This window comes from Ranitomeya variabilis, chromosome 1 (assembly GCF_051348905.1).
Source record: "Ranitomeya variabilis isolate aRanVar5 chromosome 1, aRanVar5.hap1, whole genome shotgun sequence".
Classification (NCBI taxonomy): Eukaryota; Metazoa; Chordata; class Amphibia; order Anura; family Dendrobatidae; genus Ranitomeya; species Ranitomeya variabilis.
In genome coordinates this window covers 78,792,563-78,809,754 of record NC_135232.1, presented here as the reverse complement: position 1 = coordinate 78,809,754, position 17,192 = coordinate 78,792,563, and the positions used below count along the sequence as shown (strand labels likewise).

General features: G+C 37.8%; 1 protein-coding gene and 1 long non-coding RNA gene across 3 annotated transcripts in view; one reads left to right on the top strand and one right to left on the bottom strand.

Moving 5' to 3' along the window:
- The window catches only part of LOC143805749 (uncharacterized), a 165,971-nt gene extending 159,344 nt beyond the window's left edge, over window positions 1–6,627 (top strand). Inside the window, exon 3 of the long non-coding RNA XR_013221316.1 lies at window positions 6,300–6,627. This is a non-coding gene — a long non-coding RNA (uncharacterized LOC143805749). The remainder of the gene's footprint in view (window positions 1–6,299) is intronic.
- Window positions 1–16,152, bottom strand: part of HCN1 (hyperpolarization activated cyclic nucleotide gated potassium channel 1) — a 508,213-nt gene extending 492,061 nt beyond the window's left edge. For both annotated transcript variants that reach the window (XM_077285340.1, XM_077285350.1), the window contains exon 1: window positions 15,679–16,152. In XM_077285340.1, coding sequence (XP_077141455.1) covers window positions 15,679–16,022 — 344 coding nt within the window. In that variant the 5' untranslated portion in view covers window positions 16,023–16,152. The remainder of the gene's footprint in view (window positions 1–15,678) is intronic.
- Window positions 16,153–17,192: the final 1,040 nt, after the last annotated feature.

Below are 17,192 nucleotides of genomic sequence, written 5' to 3'. Positions count from 1 at the left end.
CTGAGCTGGCGTTTTTAATAATAGCATTTTGGTGCAGACACGTTCTTTTGATCGCCCATTATTGCATTTTAATGCAACGTCGTGGCGACCAAAAAAACATAATTCTGGCGTTTCGAATTTTTTTCTCGCTACGACGTTTAGTGATCAGGTTAATCCTTTTTTCTTATTGATAGATCGGGCGATTTTGAATGCGGCGATACCAAATATGTGTAGGTTTGATTTTTTTTTATTAATTAATTTATTTTGAATGGTGCGAAAGGGGGGTGATTTAAACTTTTATATTTTTTAAATTTTTTTCACATTTTTCTACTTTTGTCATGCTTCAATAGCCTCCATAGGAGGCTAGAAGCTGGCACCACTCGATCACCTCTGCTACATAGCAGCGATCATCAGATCGCTGCTATGCAGCAGAATTGCAGGTGTGCTATGAGCGCCGACCACAGGGGGCCGCTCACAGCAGGCCGGCATCAGTAACCATAGAGGTCTCAAGGACCTCTATGGTTACTATTCTGAAGCATCGCCGACCTCCGAGCATGTGAAGAAAATAGACCAAATTTATTTAGACTGATCTCCTTAGTGCAGTCTTCAGTCTAAATAAATTTGGTCTATTTTCTTCTTCAATAGTTAGTCACAGTTTAAACACATACTACCTAATAGGTCGCTTGATATATTTATTTGCTACTATTTACACATGATCTTTCATGTTTGGATATGAGTAGCTTATATCCGGGTATGTTCACTGTATATTATTATGCATATACTCATTACATCATGGTTTAATGTATTATTTGATATTAGAGGCACTCAATCACTTTATATTTGTTCCTTATGTCACAGGGGTTAACTCAGACACATTAGATTTGTTGATTAATTTAAAACACATATACACATATAGATATCTTACTATAATGTTTAAAGATGGACTATTAGGTATTTCACATAACAATATTCAATATAGAATTAGGCATTATGGAGCACACATACATATCAATTCAGCGTTGTGCAGCGGTGAGGGCTTCCGCAGACTTCCGGGTATGCGTAGTCCTGGAGACACGTCTAAACTGCGGCTGGCTCCACCCCTCCATCCTGACGTGTCGGATGGAGGTGTGCGCGCCGGTGGCACGAGACGCCGACAGGGGCTGACGTCATGCTCGGCGTGTAGGCGGAAGCGCCGCATCAAACCACTGCCACCATTGATTTATGGGTAGATAAAAGCATGCTGGACATGCTCACACATACGGTAAATCCCCCAAGAAGCAAAACGCGCGTCGGGGACCCACGCTGCCGAACTAGGTCATATACCCTTTTATATTTATACGGAGGTTTATTTAGACTGATATCCTGTGTCTATCTGTGGTTGCTGCTAACATAGCCACACTGGAGGCTTGTCTAGCACTGTGCACATCATATATGGTTGCTGCTAGTATTAGATTACTGAGGTGTTTTGCCCTGTTAAAATATATTTGTTTAAAATGACATGTAATAGATGTTAAAATAAGCACTATGCACTTTACTCTATGGAATCAGTTTACAAATTCTTGATAAGCAGTTACCTACGTACACTATAGACATCACATGTAGCTCAGTGTCTTTGATAGCCCTTTATAGTTATAACAATCATATACCCTTTTGAGAATATGCTCATGGGCGATTTGTAGCTCTGGATGGGCCACCCTGTATAAGAGGAACGGAGTCAGTGGGACATTAGATGCACTTATATATATATATATATATATATATATATATATATAGTTCTTAGTGATGTTCAACCTAATGGGTGGTAACTTGTGGTGACATTGTTAGGATACACTAGGGGTGTACTACCCAGTTGGGCTGCTATATTATGTATTTGTATCTTCATTTTTTAAAATTTATTTGTACCCTTTTATTGAATTTTTTCTAATAAAGTGTTTACATTTTTTTATATTGGCATTTGCTTTCGTCTGTTCGGATTGGATTGTGTATTTCTAATAAATAGAAGTTACTGGAGAAAAAAAAAAGAGGCAAAAAAAATTGTAATTGCTAAGTTTATAATAGTTTATGGTCACAAAATCATAAAACATACAAACGATCAAGGAGCTTCCTGAGCTGTCATGGAAGGATCGGCAGACTTAGAGACATATACAGAAGTTCCACTAAGCTCAACTGATAGAGAAATACAAAAATTTTTTATCACATGTATGTGTTATGCTTTCATAGTAACTCACTTGCGAAAATAGGTTATCCACTAAAAACTGCAACTGACCCTGCCGGTTCCAGTACAGACTAGATATCCTTACTCCGCAGTCCGTAGTGGTGCCTGCAGGTGCAGAGATAGACCTAACCACAGGCCAGAAGATGGCAACTCAGACCTAACTACCCAAAAGGCCTCATGATCCTCCTAAATAAATGGAGGGCAGAGCACAGTGTGAATTATCTCCAATAGGGAAAGATGGCAGAAACAAAGGAAAGATCCCAAAGTGAGTAGAAAAGACCACAAAGTATAAAGTACTGCTAGATAATATGCCACCTACTTCCTATTAAACAACAGAAGATACTGTAGGTGCAAAGTAAATTACAGAAGTAGTAAAGAGAAAGCTCCTAGCTGGAATTTCCCTGACTGGCTTTAACAATAAGGGTATGTGAACACGATCAGTAAACGCTGCGGGTTGGACGCTGCATACTTGTGCAGCGTTCAGCCCACAGCATCCAGATGTTACAGCATGGTGGATGGGATTTCAAGAAATCCCATGTCGACTGTGGGTGCACCGACACCCGCAGCTCACGCGCGAAGACGGACATGCGGCGCGTTTCTCCAGACTGCAGCATGTCAATTTCTCTTGCAGAGACGCGAGCCCCCACAAGATAAATTTCACCAATAGAAATGTATTGAATGCAGTGAATCTGCACAGTTCAGTGAACTCATGTGGATTTATCTGCATTCAATAGACGGCAGCACTTTGGACTCAGCGAACATGTGCTGCATGCAAAGCATTGACACTTCCGGATCGTGTGCATCTACCCTAACAGAATGTCAGAACATCCATATGAAAACTATCTCCAGCAGAGAACACAAAAAGGGAAGGGTTAAATAGAGTGACAGGACAGGCTATATACCAAATAGAAAACATCTGGTGTCCAAACGAATGGACAAAATGCAAAAAGTAATGAGCACCCAGACAGCGACAGAAACTGCTGTGGCCCAGCGGACAGAGACGCCGTGCCCCCCAGCATGATTGATACACATGCTGTACATACTCTAACAAAAATTAGTAAAATTAATTGGAAATTAGATCTACACCCAGGGCTAGAATTATGTGTTCTGGGTAAGGTAAACATCCCGGATACATAGATAAGATTAGCTGTAACTATAAAATAAATTCTATCTAGACAATTGGTTACTAAACCCTGGAAAAAAATTAATCCTCCAACAATTCGAGCTTGGAAGAATGCCATTAATCGTTTAATACTATTCCAGAAGCTTACCTATATTAAAAGAGGAAAATTACCTGTTTTCCACAAGCTTTGGGTCCCATGGATTAGCTGGGTGAGTGATTATTATTCACATATACAAGTGGGTTGACCTAGAAGACTGGGACAATCAGCTAAAGCTATGGAAGATAGGTAGAATAAGGACATCCATGACATTCCAATAGCTTTACTTTTATTATGTTACTGTACTGTTAATCATTAAAAAAAAAAAATAATAATTCACAGTATCCACAATACTAAGAGCGGAAGTTGCTGATATCAGATCGCCTTCTCTCTTAGAGATTATTTCTCTCCATTGCGAATTCCTTCTATCTCTCTTTTTGCTTTTAACCCCTCTCCCCATCACTCTTCTACTCCAGATCACTTTAGTTTCATATATAGGAATAACTTGGTGAAGCTATGGTGCTAAACTTTACAGAAACTTAAGTTCCTTGTCGAAACTCATGGAAACCATGCACGGCCCACTTAGGTGGTCAATAGTCAATAGTTCATGTAATTGGTCAGATAGTCAATATTAAGTGCAACCTGCTACAGCTTAATTGGCTTAAAGTATATGTCCTACAAGAACGTGCCTAAAGCTACTTTGAGTGAGGAAATAAGTTACATATTGATGGAATTTCGCCACAATTTTTATGCATTTTAGAAATACCCGATCCATAGAACATATCTTGCCTCCGAGGAAAAAGTTAGAAAAAACTGGACACATATCAATTCAGCCCTGCAATTATGCCACCAGATAGGCAGAGGAACTGAGCTCCTCAATATGTACAATTACTAACTAAAATGTCCACCAGAAGTCTACAGACTGTAGAGGGCCTTTGTTCTGGGATGGTATTTCATCCCCCCGCACTCCAATTTCCGACACCATCTCATGTCTCTTTAAAAAATCCACTAGTAATAAGAAGCTCAGGCACTTACATGAAATTTGATAGTAAGTTTGTGGGCCCCATTACCATCCTCAGAGGTTGCCTTTAAAACTTGGAGCAGCACAAGCCTGGGACAGTGCAAATATGAGGACAGGTGCCATAGAGAGATATAATCCTATTACTCCCTGCTATATCTGAAGAACCATGAAGCACATGTTTATAACAGATAACATGACACAATGGATGCCAATGGAACCCGGGGACTTGAATAATTCTACTGTGAAATGTAAAGAATTTTGTTGGATTCTGTAATGTCGTTACACTCGGACTGGCCCCTGGGAGAACAGGAGAATCCTCTGGTAGGCCGCCCCTGTGAATTAGTAAGAATTTGCAGAAACAGGTATAATGTAATCATTCATTTAACAAGCTAGCCAAGTTAATATGACATAGAAGCAGAAGTAAATGTTTACTAGGGTCAGGCTATTTTTGAAAGTAGCTGAACAGTGGTCCTCATGAATCAACACTACTGGTGGGCCTTTGCCAATCCAGTCTGACTCTGAATGTCGTTCCTATTTTAGTGGGTAATAAGAGATCTGTAAGTAGCTCTGATGCTCCAGTGAAAATAATGGAATTTGTGATAATGAGTCATCTGACGTACATGTGATGGAACCAAAATAATTTCACAATAAATCCTCTTGCACCGCTTATTTTTTTAGTATCTTGTAAATATGTATCTTAGTTTGGAGACCTCATTGTTTTCTACCAGATGACAAACACCAAAGCAAGTGATCCTGGCATCTGTTTCTGTGCAGAAATGAGACACTGTATTTTTAGTGCAGACAGTGACATAAATATTTACATAATTGTTGATTGTTAAGGCAAATGGAGACATTTAGTTTTCTTTATGAATGAAATGTATGGGAATACAGTTATACATATCTGCACAATAAATAAAGAGTATTGTTCTTTATACAAAGGATTTTTTAGAAAAAAGCATGTAGTAGTCATCCCGAGCACCAATGTTATTAATACATCGGCCTTTGACGCTCTATACTTATAAATGAGAAGTATACAGTTCTATATATAGTGTCAATTATAAGTCGACACCTTCCAAACCAAAAGGACAGTCTTCACCAGAATTCTGGTGAATTTTACCACGAGGCAGCAGCAGTACCATTTTTTTACTTTTATACTCCTCTAATAGGGTCACCCTATTTTCTCGGAGATTTAGTTTATGTTGACGCAGCTGCATGATTTGCGGCTGCTAGACATCCTGAGTACATGCAGGGGTTGCCTGTTTGTTAGGGAATCCCCACATGTATTCAAGCTGTCTAGCAGCCGCAAATCATGGAGCTGCGTCGAAATAAACTAAATTTGCGAGCACGCTGAAATACTCGGAGACCACCGGAGCATGCTCGGGAAATCTCGAGTAACGAGTACACTCGCTCATCACTAATAATATACCAGTAGTCAGTAGTAAACTAAAAGAGTTATTTTTATTTTTTGTAATTGACAGAAAATGACTCAGACGGCACCACTGATGGAGTATGGCGGAATACATCTTTTCATATCATTTCCATTCTGTATCGTCTGTGCTTTATTATTAAGCAGATGTAAAACCAGATATAACATTAATGAAGTGACACTTCTATCTGCTGCTTCTCTTAAACCCAACTAAGAGACTTAGCAGACGGGAGTCGGTCGCGTTACATAACTTATAACGCATGATATTGCATCATATAATCCACATAAGACAACAGTTTCCGAGTTTTCAACATTAATCTACAAGAAAAAAACAAACACGCATATAACTGTATAACCATAAACTATTCGCCAGGTGTAGGACTAATGCCGCCTATTTATAATGTGATCTATTTTTCCTGTAAGTAAAATGATTGATATATAGAATAATCCGGTCATACATAGTCAATATTTAATTTCGTTTATGATACTAAACTACAGAGCGGATGTAAGATCGAGCGCAGAGATCAGTGTGGGCTCCAGCACCATGGACAGCGCCAGAAGAGCAGAGACCAGTGCGGCCTCCAGCACCATGGACAGCGCCAGTGGAGCAGAGACAAGTGCGGCCTCCAGCACCATGGACAGCGCCAGGGCTGATCCTCACCCTGCCAGGGATCCTGGATTCTAATGGGAGGACTGCAGACACTTAGAAACTCCTCTAACTTCAATGTCCAAAGTGTTCCACATATCTAATCAATCTATATGGAAATGCATTCAACAAAATATGGTGCAAAGTAATATCAATTATTATAGTTTGCAAGAGTTATAATAAAACACCTGCATAATGTCACCATACATTCAATTACTTTTGAAAACACTGACTGCCCCCTTCAGTACTCAAAAATTCTTTTTGCAAGATGAAAAATAAGTTTTTTCGTTTATTGGTGCAACCAGTTCACTAATTGATGATATTAAACGTTTTCGGTCACATGACCTTCATCAGAAACATCATATATGAAACTGGAAGCAGGGCAGCAGAGATGTATAGGCCCAAATGGCCTGCGCACAAATGTTACCGGGCAATTAGACCTGGAGACTCCTGGGAAGACTATTAGGTAGGGCGCACTGGTGAGGCGGGAATACCGCTGTAGAGAACTTGCGCTGATTGATCCAGGTCCAGGGAACGCTGTGAAGCCGGTAAAGCCGGAAGCCTATACGTTGTTGCTGCCCTGCTTCCAGTTTCATATATGATGTTTCTGATGAATGTCTTGTGACCGAAAACGTTTAATATCATCAATTAGTGAACTGGTTGCACCAATAAACGAAAAAACTTATTTTTCATCTTGCAAAAAGAACTTTTGAGTGCCAAGTTTATTATTTATTCATTGACGGGCTGGAAACCCTACTTGAGCACCACCCAGGAGCCTCGAGTGCCGTGTGTAATTTGTGCCCCCTTCAGTAATGATGAAATTAGACAATAACAGATGAGAACGGCAGCAAATAACCCAGCCATGCCAGTGTGTGTTTTATTTTCCTGGTGCCCTCTTATCATACCTTCCCATGGTCATACATATGTATGTCAATCCCTTGTTACAACGAGCATGGACTAGTTTCAAGGTCATTGTTATAAATCACTCTTCAGATACAGGCTCTTCATAAAAGTGAGAACACATTATGTGAGTAGCACTAAAGTCTTAGGCTGTACGAGCACAACACTCCGCACATTTTAATGAGGAGAATGCAGAGTCTGAACATTCTAATTAACGCAATGTCCCTACATTATATTGTAATGAGTATAATTCTGTACAGTATGTTCAATAGTAAGATTGTTTACATTAATGCCTTCATGACCAGAGGTATTTCAGTTTTGGCATTTTCATTTTTTGCTCCCCTTTTTCCTAGAGTCATAACGTTTTTTATTTTTCCATCAATATGGCCGAGTGAGAGCTTGTTTTTTGCGGGACAAGTTATATTTTTAAATTACACCCTTGGTTTTAATATATCATGTACTGGAAAACGGGAAAAAAATTCCAGTGCGGTGAAATTGAAAAAAAAAGTGCAATTCAACAGGTGTTTTTTTTTTTTTTGTCATGTTCACTAAATGCTAAAACTGACCTGCCAGGTCATGACAAGTTCATAGACACCAAACATGTATAGGTTCATTTTTATTTAAGTAGTGAAAAAAAATCCAAAATTTCGTAACGAAACCAACAACAAAAATGCAGCCATTTACCGAGACCTGTAGCGTCTAAATTTTTTTTATTTTGGGCTGAGTGAGAGCTTATTTTTTGCGCGCTGTGCTGCCATTTTTGGTTACACGTGCTGCAGTTCGGGTTAATTCTTTTTTTATATTGATAGATTGGGCGAATCTGAACGCGGTGATACAAAGAATGTATATTTGATTTTTTTTATTTTGAATTGGATGAAAGAGGGAGAATTGAACTTTTAGATTTTTTTTTTTAAACATTTTTTTTTTATTTTTGCATGCTTCAATAGTCTCCATGGGCGACTAGAAGCTGCAGTACCTCAATCGTCTCTGCTACACACAGACAATGATCAGATGCTTCAGACCTCTGGATGTCATGCTGACCCATCAGTGACCTGCGATCATGTGACCGGGTCACCGATGGGCGGGATAAGCAACGTGCTTCCAGGAAGCACAAGTTAAATGCCGCTGTCAGAAAATGACAGCGGCATTTAACTAGTTAACAGCTGTGGGTGGATCGCGATTCCACCAGCGGCTGTTGCAGGCAAATGTCAGCTGCATAGATAAGTTGTCATGTTCCCTGGAAAGGTGGAAGCTCAGGGACAGAGCCCGCACCAAACAGGGAGCGTCCGTAGTCAGTGTACTATTACGTGCAATGTCGGAAAAGGGTTAATGATAACGAAGGTTCCTACTGTACATAGTAAGGAACAGAATGTGCAACGCAATATTGGACTGATCAGGATACTCATACTGTACATAGTATAGAATACACTGCTGATATGTAATATTGGACTGAACATAAAGCTCATACTGTACATAGTATAGAATACACTGCTCATATGTAATATTGGACTGAACAGGATGCTCATACTGTACATAGTATAGAATACACTGCTGATATATAATATTGGACTGAACAGGACGCTCATACTGTACATAGAATAGAATACACTACAGATATGTAATATTGGACTGAGCAGGACGCTCATACTGTACATACTATAGAATACACTGCTGATATGTAATATTGGAATGAACAGGAAGCTCATACTGTACATAGTATAGAACACACTGCTGATATGTAATATTGGACTGAACGGGAAGCTCATACTGCACATAGTATAGAATACACTACTGATATGTAATATTGTAATGAACAGGACGCTCATACTGTACATAGTATAGAATACACTACTGATATGTAATATTGGACTGAACAGGATGCTCATACTGTACATAGTATAGAATACACTACTGATATGTAATATTGGACTGAACAGGACGCTCATACTGTACATAGTATAGAATACACTGCTGATATGTAATATTGGACTGAACAGGACGCTCATACTGTACATAGTATAGAATACACTACTGATATGTAATATTGGACTGAACAGGACGCTCATACTGTACATAGTATAAAATACACTACTGATATGTAATATTGGACTGAACAGGACGCTCATACTGTACATAGTATAGAATACACTGCTGATATGTAATATTGGACTGAACGGGAAGCTCATACTGCACATAGTATAGAATACACTACTGATATGTAATATTGTAATGAACAGGACGCTCATACTGTACATAGTATAGAATACACTACTGATATGTAATATTGGACTGAACAGGATGCTCATACTGTACATAGTATAGAATACACTGCTGATATGTAATATTGGACTGAACGGGAAGCTCATACTGCACATAGTATAGAATACACTACTGATATGTAATATTGTAATGAACAGGACGCTCATACTGTACATAGTATAGAATACACTACTGATATGTAATATTGGACTGAACAGGATGCTCATACTGTACATAGTATAGAATACACTACTGATATGTAATATTGGACTGAACAGGACGCTCATACTGTACATAGTATAGAATACACTGCTGATATGTAATATTGGACTGAACAGGACGCTCATACTGTACATAGTATAGAATACACTACTGATATGTAATATTGGACTGAACAGGACGCTCATACTGTACATAGTATAAAATACACTACTGATATGTAATATTGGACTGAACAGGACGCTCATACTGTACATAGTATAGAATACACTGCTGATATGTAATATTGGACTGATCAGGATACTCATACTGTACATAGTATAGAATACACTGCTGATATGTAATATTGGACTGAACAGGACGCTCATACTGTACATAGTATAGAATACACTACTGATATGTAATATTGGACTGAACAGGACGCTCATACTGTACATAGTATAGAATACACTGCTGATATGTAATATTGGAATGAACAGGACACTCATACTGCACATAGTATAGAATACACTGCTGATACAAAATATTGAACTGCACAGAGTGCCTATACTGTACATAGTGTAGAATAAATACACTGCTGATACGTAATTGGACTGAACATAAAGCTCATAATGTATATAGTGCAGAATACATTGCTGATATGTAATATTGGACTGAACAGGAAACTCATACTGTACATAGTATAGAATACACTACTCATATGTAATATTGGACTGAACAGGGTACTTATATTGTACACAGTAAAGAATACACTGCTGATACGTAATATTGTAATGAACAGGAAGCTCATACTGTACATGGTATAGAATACACTGCTGATATGTAATATTGGACTAAACAGGACGCTCATACTGTACATGGTATAAAATACACTGCTGATATGTAATATTGGACTGAACAGGACGCTCATACTGTACATAGTATAGAATATACTGCTGATATGTAATATTGGACTGAACAGGACGCTCATACTGTACATAGTATAGAATACACTGCTGATATGTAATATTGGACTGAACAGGACGCTCATACTGCACATAGTATAGAATACACTGCTGATATATAATATTGGACTGAACAGGAAGCTCATACTGTACATAGTATAGAATACACTGCTGATAATATTGGACTGAACAGGACGCTCGTACTGTACATAGTATAGAATACACTGCTGATATGTAATATTGGAATGAACAGGACGCTCATACTGTACATGGTATAAAATACACTGCTGATATGTAATATTGGACTGAACAGGACGCTCATACTGTACATAGTATAGAATACACTACTGATATGTAATATTGGACTGAACAGGACGCTCGTACTGTACATAGTATAGAATACACTGCTGATATGTAATATTGGAATGAACAGGACGCTCATACTGTACATAGTATAGAATACACTGCTGATATGTAATATTGGACTGAACAGGACGCTCGTACTGTACATAGTATAGAATACACTGCTGATATGTAATATTGTAATGAACAGGATTCTCATACTGTACATAGTATAGAATACACTGCTGATATGTAATATTGGACTGAACAGGACGCTCATACTGTACATAGTATAGAATACACTACTGATATGTAATATTGGACTGAACAGGACGCTCGTACTGTACATAGTATAGAATATACTGCTGATATGTAATATTGGACTGAACAGGAAGCTCATACTGTACATAGTATAGAATACACTGCTGATATATAATATTGGACTGAACAGGACGCTCATACTGTACATAGTATAGAATACACTGCTGATATGTAATATTGGACTGAACGGGAAGCTCATACTGTACATGGTATAAAATACACTGCTGATATGTAATATTGGACTGAACAGGACGCTCATACTGCACATAGTATAGAATACACTGCTGATATGTAATATTGGACTGAACAGGAAGCTCATACTGTACATAGTATAGAATACACTGCTGATATGTAATATTGGACTGAACAGGAAGCTCATACTGTACATAGTATAAAATACACTGCTGATATGTAATATTGGACTGAACGGGAAGCTCATACTGTACATAGTATAGAATACACTGCTGATATGTAATATTGGACTGAACAGGAAGCTCATACTGTACATAGTATAGAATACACTGCTGATATGTAATATTGGACTGATCAGGATACTCATACTGTACATAGTATAGAATACACTGCTGATATGTAATATTGGACTGATCAGGATACTCATACTGTACATAGTATAGAATACACTGCTGATATGTAATATTGGACTGATCAGGATACTCATACTGTACATAGTATAGAATACACTGCTGATATGTAATATTGGACTGATCAGGATACTCATACTGTACATGGTATAGAATACACTGCTGATATGTAATATTGGACTGAACAGGATGCTCATACTGCACATAGTATAGAATACACTGCTGATATGTAATATTGGACTGAACAGGACGCTCATACTGTACATAGTATAGAATACACTGCTGATATATAATATTGGACTGAACAGGAAGCTCATACTGTACATAGTATAGAATACACTGCTGATATATAATATTAGACTGAACAAGATGCTCATACTGTACATAGTATAGAATACACTGCTGATATGTAATATTGGACTGAACAGGATGTTCATACTGTACATAGTATAGAATACACTGCTGATATATAATATTAGACTGAACAGGATGCTCATACTGTACATAGTATAGAATACACTGCTGATATGTAATATTGGACTGAACAGGATGCTCATACTGTACATAGTATAGAATACACTGCTGATATGTAATATTGGACTGAACAGGACGCTCATACTGTACATAGTATAGAATACACTGCTGATACAGGATCGATTGCTCAAACATATTATTGTAATGAAGAGGATGCCCATTCTGTACCTAGCATAGAATAGAAACCTCAGATATAATGGAATGCTAATGGTATACAGTATATTTTATTTAAACCAATGCACATTCTTTATATTTAATAGACTGATATCTGACTTTGTTAAAAGCTAATATATTATTATGTTACTGTATAGAATACTTATAGATTACATCCTAATGTTCAGCATGCTCATACAGTATACTATACTACAGATCACAATTCTCATACTGCATAGTCCAAGATATAGAATGAGTGTTCATTCTTTGTAGCATTCTGATAGAATTCATATAGAATAGAATGGACCTGACTGCTCATATATTACATTCTAATTATTCAAATACTCATATTGTACATTTCAAGGAAGAGAAGCTCAAACAGTATCTTCTAATGCTGACATCACACATACAGTATACTCTACTGTTGACATTGCTCATAAAGTATGTTCTAATATTGACAATGCAGAATATTATAATGCTAACAATAATTAGACAGTATCTTCTAATGTTGACATTGTTCATACAGCCATTCTAATATTGACAATACTCTTACACTGCATTCTAATGTTGACATTGCTCATATAGTATATACTAATGTTAACAATGGTCATATAATATATACTAATGTTGGCATTGCTCATATAGTATATACTATAAAAAGACGACTGAAGGGCGATCTAATAACCATGTATAAGTATGTAAGGGGACAATGCAAATATCTCTCCGAGGATCTGTTTATACCAAGGAAGGTTACAGTCACAAGGGGGCATTCTCTGGAGGAGAGGAGGTAGTGAGAATCTGGAATTGCTTGCCTGCGGAGGTGGTGATGGCGAACTCAGTAGAGGGGTTCAAGAGAGGCCTGGATGTCTTCCTGGAGCGTAACAATATTGTATCTTACAGTGATTAGTATCTTTAGGAGGACATAGATCTGAGGATTTATTCTGATGGAATATAGGCTGAACTGGATGGACAAATGTCTTTTTTTCGACCTTGCTATGTTACTATGTTGACAATGGTCATATATTATATACTAATCTTGCCATTGCTCATATAGTATATACTAATGTTGGCATTGCTCTTATAGTATATGCTAATGTTGCCATTGCTCATATAGTATATATAATGTTGACAATGGTAATATAGTATACACTAATGTTGACATTGCTCCTGTAGTATATACCAATGTTGGTATTGCCCATATATACTAATGCTGACATTGTTTAGATAGTATATACTAATGTTGACTTTGCTCCTATAGTATATACTAATGTTGACAATGCTCATATAGTATATACTAATGCTGAAATTGCTCATATAGTATATACTGTTTACAATGATCATATAGTATACACTAATGTTGACATTGCTCCTGTAATATATACCAATGTTGGTATTGCTCATATATACTAATGCTGACATTGTTTAGATAGTATATACTAATGTTGACATTTTTCATATAGTATATACTTATGTTGACATTGCTCTTATAGTATATACTAATGTTGATATTGCTCATATAGTATATACTAATGTTGACATTACTCCTATAGTATATACCAATGTTGGCATTGTTTACATAGTATATACTAATGTTGGCGTTGCTCTTATAGTATATACGAATTCTGACAATGCATAGTTTATACTTATGTTGGCGTTGATCTTATAGTATATACTAATGTTGTCATTGCTCATATAATATATACTAATGTTGATATTACTCCTATAGTATATACCAATGTTGGCATTGTTTAGATACTATATACTAATGTTGACATTTTTGATATAGTATATACGTTGGCATTGCTCATATAATATATACTAATGTTGGCGTTGCTCTTCTAGTATATATTAATGTTGGCATTGCTCATATAGTATATACAAATGTTGACTTTGCTCATATAATATATACTAATATTGTCATTGCTCTTATAGTATATACTAATGTTGACAATGTATATTATATATTATATTACTAATGATGGCATCACTGCTCTTATAGTATGTACTAATGTTGACATTGCTCATATAATATATACTAATGTTGACATTACTCCTATAGTATATACCAATGTTGGCATTGTTTAGATACTATATACTAATGTTGGCATTTTTTATATAGTATATATGTTGGCATTGCTCATATAATATATACTAATGTTGGCGTTGCTCTTATAGTATATACTAATGTTGACATTGCTCTTATAGTATATACTAATGTTGACATCGCTCATATAATATATACCAATGTTGACATTGCTCCTATAGTATATACTAATGTTGACTTTGATCATATAATATGTACTAATGTTGACATTGCTCTTATAGTATATACTAATGTTGACATTGCTCTTATAGTATATACTAATGTTGACATTGCTCTTATAGTATATACTAATGTTGACATTACTCCTATAGTATATACTAATGTTGGCATTGTTTAGATAGTATATACTAATGTTGACATTTTTCATATAGTATGTACGTTGACATGGCTCAGATAATATATACTAATGTTGACATTACTCCTCTAGTATATACTAATGTTGACAATGTATACTATACACTTATGTTGGCGTTGCTCTCACAGTGTGTCAGTGTGAATCTGTGCTCCTAGTACACAGAGCAGAATGCTGTAAGTGTAGAGTGTCACTATTAGAATGCTCCCTCTGTGCACTCTACAGAGCAGACAGCACAACATAATACCCGGAGCCTAGAAAGCAGCCATGTAGCGGCATTACCGATCATCAGATTTCTGTCCATCAAAGCTGACATTCCATAAGAACCCGCTGCATGGCCACAAGTGAGATAAAGTTGCTGCAGTCCTGATAAGCCCCCGGAGAGACCCCCACACACACACATACACACATGCACAAGGTAACATGCCCAGTCACTGTGCGCCACTTGTGGCAGCTGCCACTCACAGGGATTACACACAAGGTAGATTTGCATGAGATTACCTGAAATCACTATATGGATGTATGATCCACACGCCTGCAGTTTTAACCCTTTCTTGCTCTTTCTCCACTGCCTTTTGGCTGCCAAACATGCGAAGGGAGAATTTATTGACTCCTGGTTGCATCAGAGAGCTGAACTGTCTCTGCATAAAGCCATACTGCCGGCTGGGCCCCTCTGCATCCTCAAAGCCAACCACGGGGTCCTCGCCATCCGCTTTGAAGCACACAGAGTTGCCATGCTCCTTCACGCTGGAACTGCTCGCCGTCAGACTTTTCTCTCCTTTCCCCTGGAAAACGTTATTGCCTTCATCTCTGCTGTTAGACGACGAGTTTAATTTGCTTTCCATGCTCAGCAGTGCAGAGTGGGGGGAAGAAGCCGTGGAGAAGAAGCGGACTGGGCTCCGGGAGCTCCTGGTCTACACCTCTCCGGCTCTCATCTGATGCCCTTCAGGAGCTCAGCCTCTCTCCTCTGCAGCTGATGCGGGAGCCGACAGCCGGCAGCGTCGGCCTCTCTCTGGCGCCACCTGCTGGAGCTGCGCCGCCTAGCAGTCTGTCCTCCCAGCAAGGCAGACTACCTGGTGACATTGAGATCAGTCCTTGAAAACCTACAGCTGCTTGGAGCTGATCTGACATCCCCAAATATCTTAATATCAGATGCATTCTTATTAAAAAAAAAATCTATATTTTTAATAGGTAAATCAAATATAGTCATTTGGTATGAAACATTTGTATTTTTCATTTAGTGTGTTAGATGATCTCATGATATAGAATTTCATATGGACACCAGCACTTGTAGGACGGAGACAATTGAAATTATTCGTATCGATGTCTATGGTCAGACGGTGGGCCATAAGTGATTTCTTCTTCTTATTATTATTATTACTATTATTATTACTACTTTTTGGAATATCTCCAGCACCAATATTTCCTATTAGAATAGCGCATGTTATATCATTCTAGCACATTATACTGGATTATCATGGGGTTTTTTTTCCATCGATTCTGAAGAAATCTAAAAAGAAATAATAATTAACATTGCATTGAGGGAAAGACATATAATTGTTCATTGCCAAATGGAGTAGTCAGTAATAAGTATCTATAAGGCTGTCTGCCCAGAGGGAACCATCATGGGATCCATGCCGCAGGAAGCAGAGGCTGGCGATAGCGGCCAGTATGTCTTATACAGACAACTGGTGACTATTGGGAGAGATCTGATGTGGTCCCCGCCCAGCTCCAGGTGATTGACAGGTCTCTCCCTATGTACAGCAGCTTTTTTAAAGGAAGACACACCTCGCTGTAACCGCACAGCCAAGCTCTGATTGCTGCTGCCCGTATTTCAGGCAGCATGAATGTAGTGACAGGTTCCCTTTAAAATAATAATTTATTGAGTTTCACTTCTATATCCATCCATTCCCATGCTCTCTGGGAAGTATGCCCATGAGATAAGGAATTTGTCAGCAGGTGTTAGCTATGTAATCCGAGGAAAGCATAATGTAGAGAGCTGAAACACAGATTTC